Consider the following 18,194-nt stretch of genomic DNA (forward strand, 5'->3'; position numbering starts at 1 on the left):
TCATCAGTGAATATCTAAGGGGCAAACTATGCTCCGTGCAACTAAAACCCAATGGAAGATCTGTATGATCTTCCCCTGCAAAAACTAGCGCATCCATGAATGTGGCTGAACTGCTAAACCTTGACATGCCGAGATCTTGTGCTAATCACAAATAGAAACTACCAACGACGACTCTCTTGTCATAACTGACTATCTAACATGCTCATAGTGGGCCCTCCTCACCTGGAATTCTCAACCACCATACAAATAATGATCGAAATTATGCCAAACCTGCGAGGACAACTCGACAATGCCTGAACCTCTCACCCATGGCTAGCCTCAATCTTGGGCAACAACAGTGAATACCTGCCCCACCACATGGTGAAAGTCTTGATGATCCCCCATTTGTTAACCCAGGAATGAACTAGATCACTCTTTGTCAGGACCCTTCTCATCTCGAAGTAGAGCGATCCACTCATCAATTGAACCCTTGGCTCCCAAGACTGTGGCGACATAATTCTGACAATTGCTGGGATCCATCCACGCCTCACCTCTAATCTTGGTGGGTATAGGCTCCATATATCAAGGGACAATCTGGTGTATACCCCATGGCCCTGCTCTTGCCTGGTCACACAACGAACTCTACCATCTTGTCTTTGGATGGTGTACCCAAAAACTGGCAGAAGCCTACGTGCCCTCCTGTAGAAAAGGTCTATCATCCCCTGTGCCGCATGCCCCTGCAATGCTTTGTAATGCCCTACCAAAGGTGTGTCATACAGATCCCCCATAAGCATACCCTCAAGTGGGGACTCAGGGACAAAGCATATGCTACCTCTGCAACATACCATGTCATCCTTACGCCTCCACGTGCCAACACGCGCATAGTTTGTCTGCCCCCACGGGAAAGCTCCTCTCCTATCCATGATGCTCTGGGTCACATCCAACCACCTCAGGTGAGTCTCTTGTGCCCTACTGCACGTGATGAGGGAATCAAGGGTCAACAACCCCTGCCTCTGTGACTGTGTGCAAGTCCCTATGGATATACTCAAGAGGCGCTCATCGTGACAAATCTCTACCACAAAATGCCACGGTTAGGGACCGAGTCAGTGTGCAACAACCTGCATCCTGTCAGAATCGCCATCTCTACCACCACACCTCCATGTCCTCAAATGAGTGGACCTCCCCTCCTGAACCTCTCGGGGAGCTCTGACAGGAAAACCTCCCTACTTGCCAGTCGTGATGTCAATAAGGTGTTGCTACCCGGTGTCCCCTGCACCCTACATATCCACGAAAACTCCTCGTTGCCATACAGTGCTTTGTTTGGTGACTTGTCGATGCCACCTCCTCCGACCAACCCTTGCAAGAGTATGCTGATCATCCTGCGACTCCATGCTTGATCCACATGCTAGGACAACTCGTGGAGTCCACCCATTCCCTTGTCGATCCAACCAACCATTATTGCTGCTTGGAGCTCTGATGGAAATTAGGGGCTGTGTGTGCACTCAATCCCCGGATCCAACGCACGTCTACTATCATCACCGATTGAGTCCATGTCATGACAGGGAATCCCACTTGGATCCCAAAAATAGTCTGGCCCTCGAGCCCCTTTGGTAACCTAGGGCCCCTGCCGAACTATGGCAATGGATACATCCTGACACCTAACTTGCTCCTCCGGGTACCAACTCAATACCTCTCGCCATCTAACTTAGTGTGAGGGATCATCTACAAGAACACTAGTATACGTAACAATTCCACCTTGTGACTGCGGCGCCCTGTGCAACTCGTGCTGCCACATCTCACTATTGTGGTCTACACATAAGACTGGTCTAGATAACTCTGCATCTCTCTCTCCAACGTGCAGAGGCAACCTACTAGTGCTACCAACATTATCTACGTATGTCTGAAGAGGGTTTCTCCTATGCTCCAATGTGTACTCTAGCTGCACCATTAGGGAATCCAACTGTTCCCCAATGCGAGTTAGTTTGGTCACTGACTCAACACAAATCGCTCTCATGCCCTCCAACTCCTCATTTTGCTGCAGAATGGCTTTCTGGACCATCTTGGCCTTGTTTCTAAATGCTAGAAGGCTGGCACTAAGCTGTCAGACCGGCTATGGATTGCTATCATCTAGAAAATCGGTCACGGTCCCGGACATCTCATCAACAGGTGCCTCATTGATGGATGACCTCTCATCAGCGATCAATACCTCACATATAGGTGACCATCTGGGTGTATGCCCTACTCCCTCCACTAATGTGTAAACCAGACCTAGCAAAGGGATCTCCAACAAGGGTAACTCTTGAGCCACACCGGGTGTATCGCTGTGCCCCTCACCATCCTGCGTGTCCTCCTGCTCAACCTCCTCCTCAGGCTCTTGATATCTAAGGTCAAGTCTCCACCAACAATAGCGCCCCATGGTCTCACCCTCAAATGATCCCTGTCTTGTCTGCTCCTTTTGAGGAGATCTGGTGCCCTGATTCTGTCGACTCTCCCCACATGGTGTAGATGGTTGCACCCCATGACCTGTGTACCTCTAGTGTATTTGTTGTAAGGATGAGGATAGATTTGGTCTATCACCTTCCTCAACTGGCCCAACCTCTCATCATTTCGACGGATTCTACCCCAAAATTCCTGCATACTAAATCTCCCTTGAGGCATGGGTTGTGTATGTTTTAACCCGTCACTGTGCATGCATGCCCAAATCTGCCATGATCTAGTTGGTTACCCCATAGTTGGCCAAGACCATGGCTCTAATACAACTGTATGTTGGACATTGGATAAACCAACGCTCCTCGTGTGTTTCGTGACATGGACTGACCGCCTCTCGTGGATCCTTATCTCTAGCGATGCGATCGTTGACTAACACCCTCGAGTTTTGGTCTAACGACAATTGTGATTCCCAACGACAATTGTGATTCCCAACAAGGGATAATGTAGATCACGAATTTGATACACATCCGGTTCGCGTTGGGGGGGAGATAGTTGGATATTGGATAAAGCAATTCTCCCAGTGTGTTTCATGACATGGACTAACCGCCTCTTGTTTATCTTTTGAGCTAATTCTCTAATAATATTATTGATAACATTTTTTGGCACCATTTAATTTGAGCACTTTCTCTTGTGGTTGAGATTGTTTATTGTTTAAGTATTTGGTTGTTTATAATTGACGATAATTGTAATTGGGTACTTAAGTAACCAAATAATCTCACCTTAAGAGCACTCGGATCTTGCATTTGCATCTTAGGGCTAGCCTCTTGCACTAATTAATTAACTTCCAAGCATAAGCTTGATTGATAGAGAGATAGGCCCACCTTTCTCATCTAGCTTGAGGAGTCTAGCACCTCTTGAATAGTTAACATGATGACCTTGCAGTCGTTAGAGCCACAGTCTCTGTGGCGCTGGAGGCATCGGGTGGTTAGAACCCTAGGGGAGGTAGCGTTAACCAAGAGGTCCCAATCGTTGCCCTCGACCTTATATTTATAATTGCTGCCTTACCTTTCTTTGTGGGTTGCTCCAAATATTTCAACCTCGCTTCACAAAAATCGGTTTTTCTTCGAAGAAGTGTGTATTCCTTGAGGGGTGGTCCCCACATTCCACCAACTTTAATATTTGACCCACCATTCCTAAGTTGGTATCCAAAATTGTGTTAGCTCAGAAATGGCAAAAATGGCAAATCTCTTATAGCAGAAATTTTTTGAGAAGGGACATTACTATCCTCCTTGCCAAAAATTGCTTGTCCTCGAGCAATGCTCGAACAAGCTCTCTCTCTTGGCTGACCCAACTATCAGTGCAAGCAATATGGGGGTCCAATTTGTGCCACTGAGCCATTCCCAATCCATGTGCTAACCTATCATAAAGGAGTTCCCATATACTATGGACCCAAGCCATCCCGCTCAACCTGAAGCACCCCTCTCGATGCGCAAACCCAAGGTGTAGGGGCACGAAAGTCCTCCCACCTCCTATTGATAAGCAGAGCACCTTGATGTTGCTGAACCCTGTAAACTCCTCAGAATGTTGTCCCACCGGAAAATCGATCCTGGGTATCTCAAGAGGGAACTCTTAAAGATACAACCCAGGTCCCATAAAATAGATCTCTCGTCCCGACGTGTCAATCACGACCACCTCTTGCCGGTCATATAGCCATCCAAGTGAGGCGCTATCCTGTCTCAACTGGTCCTTGGGAAGTGAAGTGCCTGCTATCAAACGGGGTCCCAATGGCAGATCTGGGTGACCTCCCCCTATGAGAACCCACTCTCCCCTATTTGTAACACATTTGCTTAACCCTGTAGCTCTTGGGTACCAAACTAACCTCGAAGTGAGTCCACCAAGTGTGTGCTGCATCGGTCTGATCATAACTGTGACCCTCTCACGCTCCCGCAGAGTCATCCACTCTAGTGAATCTCCGCCACAAATCCGAGAAGGGGCAACTCTAATGTGTGTAGGTCTATCTCGCCAGGGCACCCTACCAGGGTCACCATCTACCAATCCATGCCCAATATCTTGTCGAAACAATAGTGAGAAAGGCTTTCCTCAGCTTGTAGTGATCACCTCGATGGTCTTCGACCTGTCATTCGAAAGAGGATGCAATCCCGTCTCTGTCATCCCCATGATCCTCCCAAAACATGGTAGTCCTCTAACCCAATGGATTCTTGGATCTTGCAGCTAGATTAGATTCTCGTTGCTCCCAATTTCTGCTGCCTGCCACTGAGTAGTGTCGATGATCACCAAGAACCACATGTGCCAATCATCCTGCCATACTAGTGTTGATTTGGGGTAGCATCGGATGTGCTCTAGCCATGAAAATTGGTGGAGAGGCTAAAGCACATGAGATCTCCAAGACCCAGAAATGGTTTGGGGAAATTCCACCCAGTTAAAGAGATATTAAAGTAATTAATATTTTTAACAGAGTTCCTAAGTCTAAACTTAGGAAAATTAAAATATTAATGGGTATTAATATTAACCTGGGTGAGAATGTTCTAAAAGACATGGATCAAGCCAAATCTAATCTTAGCCGTTGATTAGAGATTTAATCTCGACCGTTGAAGACTCAACAAAAAAAGTATAAGAAAAGGCTTGAGGGTCAGTTGGAGATACACCAAGATTGATCAATCAGTTCGATTTTTTGGAGCAGGGTTTGCTAAGAAAATTCGAACAAGTGATCTGAGTTGCAGCGAAGTGCAGTGAGTACATAGTAGAGAGGCAGAGATAATGCCAGAGGGCCAGCACAGTGATTGAGGAGGCTATATAGAGGCAACTAGTGATTGCGCAGAGGCTGAGGGGCCTGCATGGGTGACGCAAAAGACCAGAGCACTGACACAGAGAGGTAGAGTGTTGACGCAGGGGGTTCCAGAGCTACGCAAAGGCTAGCAGGGCTGACGTAGAGCCTTGGAGAAGCGCGAGAAGGATTTTAGTGAGGTAGACTAGTGCTGAGAAGTTGAATATCTGCTTCCGAGGAGAGGTATCACTGCCAAATAGAAATCTCTGTTGGGTGAGCCAGTTTGGCACCCTAGTTGTGCTCAAGAACGCTGCTTAATAATAAAACCCTCAGAACTGTTGCACCAGTTTTCCCAAGTTGGGTTTTTTTGGGGACGATTGTCCAAAAATAATGGTGTCACTTGTGTGTTTGTCTATTATTTCAGTTGATGATCTGTAGATGAGTTGAGACTGCATTTGTGTTATTTTCAGTCTTTATACGGTTAAATAACTTGTTAAGTAATAAACAAGTAGGTGAGATAAACCAGATGATGCAGGAAGAATTTCTGACGTGTTAGATTCAAAAATTTCAACTAGCATAGTGCCCCAAGTCATCAGTGAATATCTAAGGGGCAAACTATACTCCGTGCAACTGAAACCCAATGAAGATTTATACGATCTTCCCCTGCAAAAACTAGCGCATCCCTAAATGTGGCTGAACTACTAAGCCTTGACATGTCGAGATCCTGTGCTAATCGCAAATAGAAACTGCCATGCTGATGCTGCCGCTGTCTTGTCATAACTGACTGTCTAACATGCTCATACTGGGCCCTCCTCTCCTAGAATTCTCAACCACCATACAAGTAGTGATTGAAATTATGCCAAACCTGTGAGGACAACTCGAAAATGATTGAACCTCTCACCCATGGCTAGCCTCAATCTTGGGAAACAACAGTGAATACCTGCCCCACCACATGGTGACAGTCTCAACGATCCCCCATGTGTTAACCCAGGAATGAACTAGATCACTCTCTGTCAGGACCCTTTTCATCTCGAAGTAGAGCGATCCACTCATCAATCGAACCCTTGGCTCCCAAGTCTGTGGCGACATAATTCTGACAACTACTGGGATCCATCCATGCCTCACCTCTAATCTTGGCGGGTATAGGCTCCATATATTAAGGGACAACTTGGTGTATACCCCACGGCCCTGCTCCTGCCTGGTCACACAATGAACTCTACCATCCTGTCTTTGGATGGTGTACCCAAAAACTGGCAGAAGCCTACGTGCCCTCCTGTAGAAAAGGTCTATCATCCCTTGTGCCACATGCCCCTACAATGCTTTGTAATGCCCTACCGAAGGTGTGTCATATAGATCCCCCTTAAGCATACCGTCAAGTGGGGACTCAGGGACAAAGCATATGCTACCTCTGCACCATACCATGTCATCCTTGTGCCTCCACGTGCCAACACGTGCATAGTTTGTCTACCCCCACGGGAAAGCTCCTCTCCTATCCATGATGCTCTGGGTCATATCCAACCACCTCAGGTGAGTCTCTTGTGCCCTACTGCACGTGATGAGGGAATCAAGGGTCAAAAACTCCTGCCTCTGTCACTGTGTGCAAGTCCTTATGGATATACTCAAGAGGCGCTCATTGCGACAAATCTCTATACACCACAAAATGCCATGGTTTGGGACCGAGTCAGTGTGCAACAACTTGCATCCTGTCAGAATCGCCATCTCTACCACCACACCTCCATGTCCTCAAATGAGTCGACCTCCCCTCTTGAACTTCTCGGGGAGCTCTGACAGGCAAACCTCCATACTTTCCAGTGGCGATGTTGCTAAGGTGCTGCTACTTGGTGTCCCCTGCACCCTACATATCCGCGAAAACTCCTCATCGCCGTACAGTGCTTTGTCTGGTGACCTGCTGATGCCACCTCCTCCGACCAACTCTTGCAAGAGTATGCTGATCATCCTGTGACTCCATGCCTGATCCACATGGTAGGACAACTCGTGGAGTCCACCCACTCCCTGTCGATCCAACTAGCCATTACTGCTGCTCAGAGCTTTGATGGAAATCTGGGGGTGTGTGTGCACTCAATTCCCAGATCCAACGCACGTCTACTACCATCGTCGACTAAGTCCATGTCGTGACAGGGAATCCCACTTGGATCCCAAAAATAGTCTGGCCCTTGAGCCCCTCTGGTAACCCAGGGCCCCTGCTGAACTATGGCCATGGATACATCCTGACACTTAACTTGCTCCTCCGGGTACCAACTCAGTACCTCTCGATTCCAACTTAGTGCGAGGGATCAACTACAAGAACACCAGTATACATAACAATTCCACCCTGTGACTGCTGCCCCCTGTGCAACTCGTGTTGTCACGTCTCACTATTGTGGTCAGCACATAAGACTGGTATAGATAACTCTGCCTCTCTCTCTCCAACGTGCAGAGGCAACCTACTAGTGCTACCAACATCACCTACGTATGTTTTAAGAGGTCTGCTCCTATGCTCCAATGTGTACTCTAGATACACCATTAGGGAATCCAACTATTCCCCAATGTGAGTCAGTTTGGTCACTGACTCGACACAAATCGCTCTCATGCCCTCCAACTCATTTTGCTGCAGGATGGATTCCCCGACCATTTTGGCCTTGTTTCCCTATGCTAGAAGGCTAGCACTAAGCTGTCAGACCGGCTGAGGATGGCTATCATCTAGAAAATCGGTCACGGTCCTGGACATCTCATCAATAGGTGCCTCATTGATGAATGGCCTCTCATCAGCGATCGATACCTCACCAATAGGTGACCGTCTGGGTGTATGCCCTACTCCCTCCATTAATGTGTCAACCAGAGCTAGCAAAGGGATCTCCAACAAGGGTAACTCTTGAGCCACACCGGGTGTATCGCTGTGCCCCTCACCATCCTGCGTGTCCTCCTTCTCAACCTCCTCCTAAGGTTCCTGATATCTAAAGTCAATTCTCCACCAACAATAGCGCCCCAAGGTCTCACCCTCAAATGATCCCTATCTTGTTTGCTCCGTTTGAGGAGATTTGGTGCCCTGATTCTGTCGACTCTCCCCACATGGTGTAGATGGTTGCGCCCCCACGACCTGTGTACCTCTAGTGTCTCTGTTGTAAGGATGAGGATAGAATTGGTCTATCATCTTCCTCAACTGGCCCAATCTCTCATCATTCTGGTCGATTCCACCCCAGAATTCCTACATATCGAATCTCCCTCGAGCGATGGGTTGTGTATGTTTTAACCCGTCACTATGCATGCATGCCCAAATCTGCCATGATCTAGTTGGCTACCCCATAGCTGGCCAAGATCATGGCTCTAATACCACTGTATGTTGGACATTGGATAAACCAACGCTCCTCGTGTGTTTCGTGACATGGACTAACCGCCTCTCGTGGATCCTTATCTTTAGCGATGCGACAGTTGACTAACACCCTTGGGTTTTGGTCTAACGACAATCATGATTCCCAACAAGTGATATAAGAGCGTAGATTACGAGTTTGATACACACCCGGCTCGCGTTGGGGGGGCGATTGTTGGATATTGGATAAAGGAACGCTCTCAGTGTGTTTCGTGACATGGACTAACCACCTCTTTTTTATCTTTTGAGCTAATTGTCTAATAATTTTACTGATAACATTTTCTGGCACCATTTAATTTGAGCACTTTCTCTTGTGGTTGAGATTGTTTATTGTTTAAGTATTTGGTTGTTTATAATTGACAATAATTGTAATTGGGTACTTAAGTAACCAAATAATCTCACCTTAAGAGCACTCAGATCTTGCATTTGCATCTTAGGGATAGCCTCTTGCATTAATTAATTAGCTTCCAAGCATAAGCTTGATCTATAGAGAGATAGGCCCACCTTTCTCATCTAGCTTGAGGAGTCTAGCACCTCATGAATAGTTAACATGATGACCTTGCAATCGTTAGAGCCACAGTCTCTGCAGCGCTGGAGGCATCGGGTGGTTAGAACCCTAGGGGAGGTAGCGTTAACCAAGACTCAACTTACTTCCCCTTGGTTTCGCTCTCACAACTTACTCCAGAGACTCGCTTCAAAACAGTGAAGAGGAAGGATACACTTAGAATAGGCATATAACTTAATAAACCAAGATTTTGCATCTCACCTAGATTGTAGGATTTGCATCTCATTTAGGATAGTGAAGCATCCCATAAGAAACAATTGTTCATCTGGTAACTTGGTAATAATCTATCTGAGGCAAATAGTGGACTCCATTTAATGCACTGGTCTTCTACTCTAATCTAATCAAATCATTTAACTTGCTAATTTAACCAAGTTGCTAGCCCCTTCAATTGTGTCTCTCAGACTTGTTGGTTGCCAACAAATCTTTCATCTTCACATTTCATAGGGACTAACCCCCATTGCTTGTTGTAGGGAGACAGCTACAACGGAGAGGGAAAGGAGCAGAGTGACAGCCCCTGCCCTGAGCATTGTCGCGTATTGGTTGTACAGTTTGGGCGCAACCGATCCTAATGCAGATCTGTGAGTAGAACCAAGAGCTGAAGGAAACAAACCACAAATGATGGCACATGGTGATGGAAGCACTAGTGGTGTAGCTAGGCCAACTCATGCTTATATTTCTGGTAGGCCTAGTATTGTTACTATTGCAGAGGAGTTTGAGGATTCCTCAGACTCTGAGCCAAATGATGTTTATGTAGCTTCGGGTGATAATCCAATGTCTAGTAGTGGTGGTAATGAGTATGATGATTGATCATGTTGATCAGTTATTTGTAATAGGCCAATTGCCCAATAGCTTGTTGCATTGTTTTTGGACTCTAGAATCCATTTAAAGCCTCATTGGTTATGTATTTTGTTAATGATATGTATTGCACTTTGTGTGATTTTGATATATTCACCCTTACATGGTATATAGATGAACAAACTTTGTATATTTTGTCCTTAATGGTTTGGAATCATGGTTTGAAATCTTAAAAATAAATTTTATCTTTTAAGATCAATTATTTTGTGTATTTTTTTCAATTCTGGTTCATTGTATTTGGCTTGATCATGTTTTATCTGGTTCCGGTTCAAACCCTGGTTTGATAGGTGGCCCAGTTCAAAACCCGATTCCGATTTTTAAAACTATGCTGCACATGCACCCATGATGTACAGTAAAATGGAGGTAGAAAAACATATTTTGAAGTGTAATTAAAAGAAACCAAATTAGTAACAGGATAATAGTATCATTCTACTAAAAATTACACTAGATACATCAATTTCATGGTGGCAAAGTCAGCACTGTGAAAACGATTTTCATTAGTTATACCAGCATACAATTGGAACCTTTTCCTGTGGTTGATTTTGTATTCAATTTCGATGAACATGATTGGCCTTTTCCTTTTTGAATATGAAAATGAAAGATCTTAAGATTGTGCTCCAATTACATTGTACTGTTGCTGTAATGTTTTTTTTTCTGTTCTTTACTACTTTGGTAGAGTAACTCTACAGATTGAAAACTTGGAAAATGCAAAGCGTATGTTCTCTCAGTCTTTCTGTTGTTTCTGGGTGCAGGAAGTTGCTGTTAAAAAATTTTTGGACCAAGATATATCAGGAGATGCACTTGAAGAATTCAGAAGTGAGGTATTGTTATTGTTTTCTTGGAAAAAAATATGTGATTATCATTCTGTTCTTTAAACTTGGAAGAATATGTGGATTTCATTTATCTCTTCTGCATTCCTTGTTTGCTAGATATTGTCCTCTTTATTTTCACTTGATTTGTTACTTTTCTTGCATATACTTGCAACTTGAGTAGGGAGGGAATTTTTATTTCTATTGACTATTATTGACAGAATGAATTAGAAGGCTGGCTGACAAATTGGCGCACATATACCTGCGTTTAGTTTATAGAATTACTTGCTTTCATTATGGATAGCTAGTTTCTGCTAATTGTATCTATTTCTGCTGTTATTGCAAATACAGACTCGTTCAAATTTCCCTTTTTTTCCTGGATTATTCACCGTTCAAGTAAATTGTTTAAACATTTTACCAATATGGAAAAAGTCGAAGTTGGGACTAAATTGGCAAGGGTCCAAAAGTTGAAAAACTCGTTAAAGTCTGGATTTTTTTGAAAAAGTCGGCAAAATTAAAAAAACACAAAAATATTCATTTTTTAATTTTTTTTTTTTAGCATCTAGATTATCCACAACATCAACTAAATGCATTTCCACATAAACATGTAAAGAAAGCTAATATATAATATGTATATGAAGTCTAGTGCTACATCACATATCAAAATAGTGAATCAACTCTTGAATCTTGAGTCTTGTCTGAGTCTCAACTCTCAAGAGTCAAAATATCAACAAAAAATATATTAAATGTATATCATGAGTCATCTACATGTCATAAAGTAATCAGTCACTGAGATCCTCTGCCCCTCTATGGTTTGAAGCAAGAGAAATCACCGAAGGCTGTTGAAGCAATCTCAAAGACTTCATTGGGTCCTCATCACACTTCCCTGTTGAAGACAAGCTCCGTGAGAAGTCTGACTATCACGGATGGAAGATGTCTCTCAATTTGACATTATAAGAGCAGAAAGTGTTGGACCATGTGAGAGGCAGAATCGTTGAGCCTCCATCAAATGCATCTGCTGCTGCAAGGAACAAGTGGACCAGGGGAGAAGTCAAAGCAAAGCTGATCATCTGGGACTCTATCGACAAGTGCCTGGTGGCCTATGTTTCCGAGTTGACCACCTCCAAGGAAATCTACGATAGATTGGTAAGCTTATTTGAAGTTAATGATGCAAATCATGTTTTGTTCCTTAAGAATAAGCTGAAGGAAATTAAGAAGGGCAAAGATGAGAGTATGCAAGCATACTTCTTAAGGATCACTGAGATCAAGAATGATCTCCTATCAATTGGGGAAGTCATTCCTGATAAGGAACTGACCATCACAACTCTCAGAGGGCTCCCATCTGAATGGTATATATTCAAAACCACTCTTCTCATCAATAATGTAATTCCTGGATTTGAGGAATTGATGGCGAGATGCATTCAAGAAGAGACAAGGATGGAAGAGTAGGAAATGCTTGCACTTAGAGGCAATCCCACTGTTTTCTCCTCTCATGCTAAAAGGAGAAACAATTCTGGGTCTAAATCTAAAGGAAAGGCTGGACCGAAGGGTAGAAGAAAAGGAAGATGTTACATTTGTAACAAAATTGGCCACTATGCGAGGGAGTGACCTGATAGAAAGGACACACATCATGACGACGATCCAAACCACTCTCGAGGCAATCAAAGGAATGGCAGGTTCAATGGGAAAGGAATGAGGAATGCCGAAAATCAAGGAAGTGGTCAACCCTCCAAGAAGGCAACAAAACTGCAGGTATGAATCTAACGTTGTTAACAATAAGCAAGATGAATATTATTTACCAGCGGCCCTTTCTACCACTACTCCCCCGGACTTGCTGGGAAATTGGTTTATTGATAGTGGTGCCTCAAGGCACTTCACTGGTTACAAAGAAGCTCTCTCTAATCTGATAGAGAAGGAGACCAACCTGGAAATTATTCTTGGGGACAACTCCAAATATCCAGTGAAAGGCGTAGGAAATGTTACTCTACAATTGAATCAGGGCAATACAATTCATTTGCAAGAAGTCCTATATGTACTTGATCTCAAAAAGAACCTGGTGTCCATTTCGGCAATGGAAGACAAAGGCTACAAGGTGGCCTTCATCGATGGCAAGGTATGTGTATGGAAAAAGAATTTTAAAGATGCTTTCACTCTTGGGTTTCGAGTTGATTCACTATATCAGGTTGGAGGAAGTCTGTTGGGTGTCATGTCTTGTGACACATCTCTTCAGTCCGAACTATGGCATCGGAGGTTTGCTCACCTTCATTATAAATCTCTACCCGATGTGAGACAAATGGTGATAGGGATGCCCGAGTTCAAAGCAGAGCAAGAAGGTGTATGTATGGGATGTGCCGAAGGAAAGCTCAAAAGGGGACCATTCCCCTCAAGCCATAGCAAGACCTCTGATATATTGCAGTTGGTTCACTCGAACATATCTGGTACGATGCCTGTGAATTCTTTGGGAGGATATTTATATTACCTCACTTTTACAGATGATTATTCTCGCAAGACTTGGATATACTTCTTGAAAAGGAAGGATGAAGTGTTCTCTTGGTTTTGTCACTTCAAAGCCTTGATCGAGAATAAAATCGAAAAGAAGATCAAGATCTTAAGGATTGATAATGGGATTGAGTATGAATCCAATGAGCTCCATGACTTTTGCAAAGAGGATGGCATTAAGAGGGAGGCTACAACACCATATACTCCTAAGCATAATGGTGTGGCGGAAAGGAAGAATCGTACGATGGTGGAAGTTGTCCGTGCTATGCTCCATGATCAAAGGCTTATGAAGTTTCTATGGGCCAAAGCTGCGAATACCACCATATATGTTCAAAACCAATGCTCTCATCAAGCACTGGGTTCCAAAACTCCTGAAGAGATGTTCACTGGTAAGAAACCTGACGTATCTCATTTTAGAATTTTTGGAAGTCCTGTATATTTTCTTGTGCCAAAAGAGAAAAGGAATAAATTGGGTGCATCTGGAAAGAAAGGAATCTTCGTGGGCTATAGCGAAAATACTAAGGGCTATAGAATCTATGTGGCTGGTCAAAGGGAAGTTGAGATCAGCCATGATGTCACCTTTGATGAAGATATGGCTCTTAGCAAAGTTGACAATCTTGCTATACTAATGAAATCTGGAGAAGCAAACACCAGGAAACCAGAGGAAAAGGAAGATGAGACAATGCCTGATGTAGAAGAACCAATGGATCCTATTGATCCCCCTATGCAAGAGCCTTCCTCTTCTAGGAAGAGGCCTTCATGGCTTAGGGGGACACTTGATGATGCCGAAGGACACATTGCACCCAGAAGGACTTTCCGAGAAAGCAAGAAGCTGGCCAGGTATCAGGGATACTTGACCCTCATGAGCACGATCATTCAAAATGATGATACCCCGTGGCAACTTTGGGACATGATGATTAGTTCTCCTGTCGAGGCATCCTACCCATGCAATTTGGGACTCATGGGAAGTACCTCTCATTTGATCAATGAGTAGGGAAATGGGGTTAGGGACCATAATAGTACTATCGATGGACACATCGTTGTATCTACCGTACTCCCTATGCTAGGATGACCTCCATTGATCTGGGATCAATGAGAGTGGTATGACACACTCTTTGAGACTGGCTTCGGGTCAGTGGAGGATGGTATGAATCATGATACATCCTCGATAATTTCTTCTTCTTCATAGTTTAGCAGAGCAGAGCAAAGCAGAGCCGAGTAGTGCAAGGCAGTGCTTTTGATGGTAGAGAATCGAGATAGTACCGACGGTCAGATGGATTAGCAGATGGAGTTCTCCCTAGTTGAGAGGGAGTGTTAAAATTGGCAACTAGGGCCAAACTCCATGTGGGTCATCTTATTTATGGTAGCTGATATTTTTCCTTGATTCCTCTTGTCGAGAGGTGTAGGATTGATCTAACGATCATCCAATTCCGACAAGTATTTATGAAGATATGAATTTATTTGTAATTACTTGACAAATTGTCAAGGTCGGCCAGCAGCTAAGTGTGTGGCACACATGCCCAGCGTTTCATATAAATATAAGTGAGGTTGAGTCATTATCTCATCTCATCTCATCTTGTCTTCTTCTCTCTCACTCTCCTTACTTGATTGGGTTAACAAGGAGCAGCTAACGTGGGAGAAGAAGGACGCAGCAAGGAGGCAAGGAAGACGCAGCAAGGAGGAGGACGCAGGTCTGTTCTGCGTTGACTTTCGTTGACCTGGGTGCAGCAAGCAAGAGAGGACTGCGTTGACCAGTGAGGGAGCCATTTTGACTGCGGCCTAGTGTGGGGAGTCTCCCTCAAGCAAGCTGCAATCCTGATCTGCTGCCTGTGGACCTGATTTGACTCATGAAGTGACCAGCGCTGACTGGTTAGGGCTGACTGCAGGGCTGCCTAGATGTTGACCAGTTTTGACCATTTCTTTTGGGCTGTTTCAGGCTGTCCTTCATTGCTGTTGAAGGCTGAGTTGACTAAGGTTGACTCTAGGCTATTTGTGAACCATTTGATCCACTTTGCAAGTGCTGGTTAGGGCTTCTATTATTGCTGTCATAAAAATTACAGATCTGTACTATTGTACTATTTCTCTCTCTGCTGAACTATTGAAGATTAAAGAAGAATTGATCAAAGGGTTTCCCCGCATTGGGGTTTGTCCCTGGCTAGCCGCCACATCTGGTGTCTCTTGTCTTGGCTTGTTTTTTGTTGATCTATTAATGTTCTATCTGCACTTTACTTTATGTTTATGTGATTGCTAAACAGTGGCTAATAAGAAGAATTGAAGTAAACTGCTCTAAGCATAGAACATACCATAAATTATCAAAGTTCCACTTTCAAGAAAGGTGAACTACAGCTCATGACAAAAAAGCAAGAAACATAGTCGAACATATCACAACGAAACTAAGGAACGTATGTTACCAAGGAGGATTGAGGTTCCACATTAAACAACTAGGTCAAAAGACTTCAGAATATGATGTACCACTACAAAGGAGCCTTGCCAACACTCGAATTGAGAATGCATTTACTAGATAAAGATTATGCCCCACAGGAAACATGCTCAATTACTTAGAACATATTTACTATAACATTCTTATAGGGAGGGAATTTTTGGGTGCACTGTAGCTCTTCCAGCAGTGTGTGCCCGTCCCTGCCGTTCCAATATCTCAAAAACTAGTGCAACATGGATATTTGTTTTCTGTTATGAGGCTCATTGTGAATTTCATTCGTATTCATCATTCATTATTCTATTTTATATTTGCAGTATTACTCTGTCAATCTGGTATTATACAAGAATTGTTTATTCCACAACTATACATAATTTGTCCCAAGGGGTTACCTCAACCAGTTGTCACCAATGCTGCTAGGTATTTTGCTAGTTTTGTGCCAGAAATTGATTGATTCAAATTCCTTTGGGAGAGTGCATTGCTCTATACCAGTGGGTTTACGAGGGATACTGTCCACGATTGTGGTGAAACATTCCTTGGGCTTTTCATGAGGTTTTTTTTTTGAAAAGGGCTATATATATAATGGATGTGCTAATTGTACTCTTTACTATTTGATGGAGAAGATCATGCAATTTACATAGCATATTAAAGACCCCATGGAATGATGTTGAAATAACTTCCAATGTGTTTTCCAATCAGTTTCTTCTAAGCTCTGGACGCTTTCCCAAGGACATTGTCAGACATTGCATCGGGTCCTATGTGGTTGATGATACAACAGGGATGTCTTCATCTTCTGCCTCCTTACTACCACATTTTCCGATGTGGTTGTTGGGGATTCCTCTTACCCTTCTCATTCTGCACTTATGATGATGTGTAGCGTTTTATCATGTTATATCCAGGCTTATGCTTTTGGTCACTTTGCTAATTCAGTAATTTGGTTTCTATTATTGTATATTTGTTTCTAGGATTAGCTTTGGCACTCCCCATGTTTGTCACCACGGATTGTACTTTTGAGTTCCTTTGACCAGCGTTTTTTTGGTTATTGATGGACATTAATAAAAATATGTTATCTTGAATGATTGAATCTAGTGATTCGGAGTGAGACTGCAGAAAGTTTTGAAGTTTCAACATTTAGGTTTAATTACATTATCCATCATCATAGAAGTTTCCTTGCTTTCTATAGTTCCCTGATGATGAGTGATGGAATTACCCGAAATGTTGAAAGCTTCAAAACATTATGTAGTCTCACTCCCAATGTTGCAAACATCGGCACCGGGATAAAATCGGCAAGGTTCTGGAAAACCAAAAGTTTGTAAAAATCAGGAAAATATCGGTAAAAGTCAGCAAACATTGGCAAATTCAAGATACCATTAAAATATCGGTAAAAATCGGCAAACATCAGCTAGACCAAAAAATTGTGATTTCAAGATAAAATCGGGATGTTATCGAGATGTTCGCAACACTGCTCACTCCAAAGCATTATGGACAACTTAATTAGCTTCAAAAATTAAATGTTACAGTTGTCTTATCTATCATTTGTCAGGTAAAATCATTGACCGATGTGAGTGCACAGGCATTTCAATATCAAGTACATCTCATTTCTGAAATTGTGTATACTTTAAAGAATTAATTATAGGCTTCATGATTCACAGTACTCTTGTAAAGATTCATAAATTTAATTGGCTTCTTTGTGACTCCTAGCCATTCTCTTGTTCAGGTGCGAATTATGAAAAGGCTTCGCCATCCCAATGTTGTTCTCTTGATGGGTGCAGTTACTAGAGCACCAAATCTTTCGATTGTGACTGAGTTTCTTCCAAGGTAAATAATTCTGATAAGATGCATGTGTGAGTATTTTGATCATCCTCTGATTTATTTATTGAATGATGTGATCAATTCAGTCCTGAATTGCCATTGAAATTATAAAATTTATTTTCCCAGACAGAATGTAGCTTTATCTATTTTTCAAACAATAAGTTGCATTATAGGTAAAGAAGAATGATTATCATTTGGGGAACATTGATCATAGCAAATATCTATCTCACATATTCTTATAGTTTGTAGTTAAATTATTTCTATCATATCAGAAGATACCTCTGGTAAGCATCTTTTACACTGGCCAATATGTGGAAGAATATATGCAGCCATTTGGCTGATTGATTCTGCGACAGCCAGCTTAAATTCTCAAAGCATGTTGGTTGAGGAACACTAACAGGGAATGCCAAGTAGCAATCTAATGAGGAATAACATTAGAGACACAATACAAAATCTCCAGGAAATGGTAATGGATAAAGACATGTAATTTATGCATCTAAAATGTGCCTTTTCAGAAAGCATATTCAAGGGGAGGAAGTTTCTCATAGCTGCACCTAAATTAAAATACTGTCCTATCCAACTGCTTCCATAATGTAAACTATGAAATTGAAGTTGAATCAATTAATGGACTAAAATCACTGTATCTGCTCTTTAAA

General features: G+C 43.1%; 1 protein-coding gene across 1 annotated transcript in view; it reads left to right on the forward strand.

Annotated features, from left to right (window-relative positions):
- The window catches only part of LOC149166804 (putative serine/threonine-protein kinase SIS8), a 260,799-nt gene that overhangs the window by 123,421 nt on the left and 119,184 nt on the right, over positions 1-18,194 (forward strand). The window contains exons 6-7 of the mRNA XM_089430268.1: positions 10,734-10,802; positions 17,444-17,544. Coding sequence (XP_089286394.1) covers positions 10,734-10,802; positions 17,444-17,544 — 170 coding nt within the window. The remainder of the gene's footprint in view (positions 1-10,733; positions 10,803-17,443; positions 17,545-18,194) is intronic.

The sequence above is a fragment of the Pinus tabuliformis genome, chromosome 5_1 (genome assembly GCF_031772625.1).
Source record: "Pinus tabuliformis cultivar Carrire ecotype Pingquan chromosome 5_1, CPIR1, whole genome shotgun sequence".
NCBI classification, from domain to species: Eukaryota; Viridiplantae; Streptophyta; class Pinopsida; order Pinales; family Pinaceae; genus Pinus; species Pinus tabuliformis.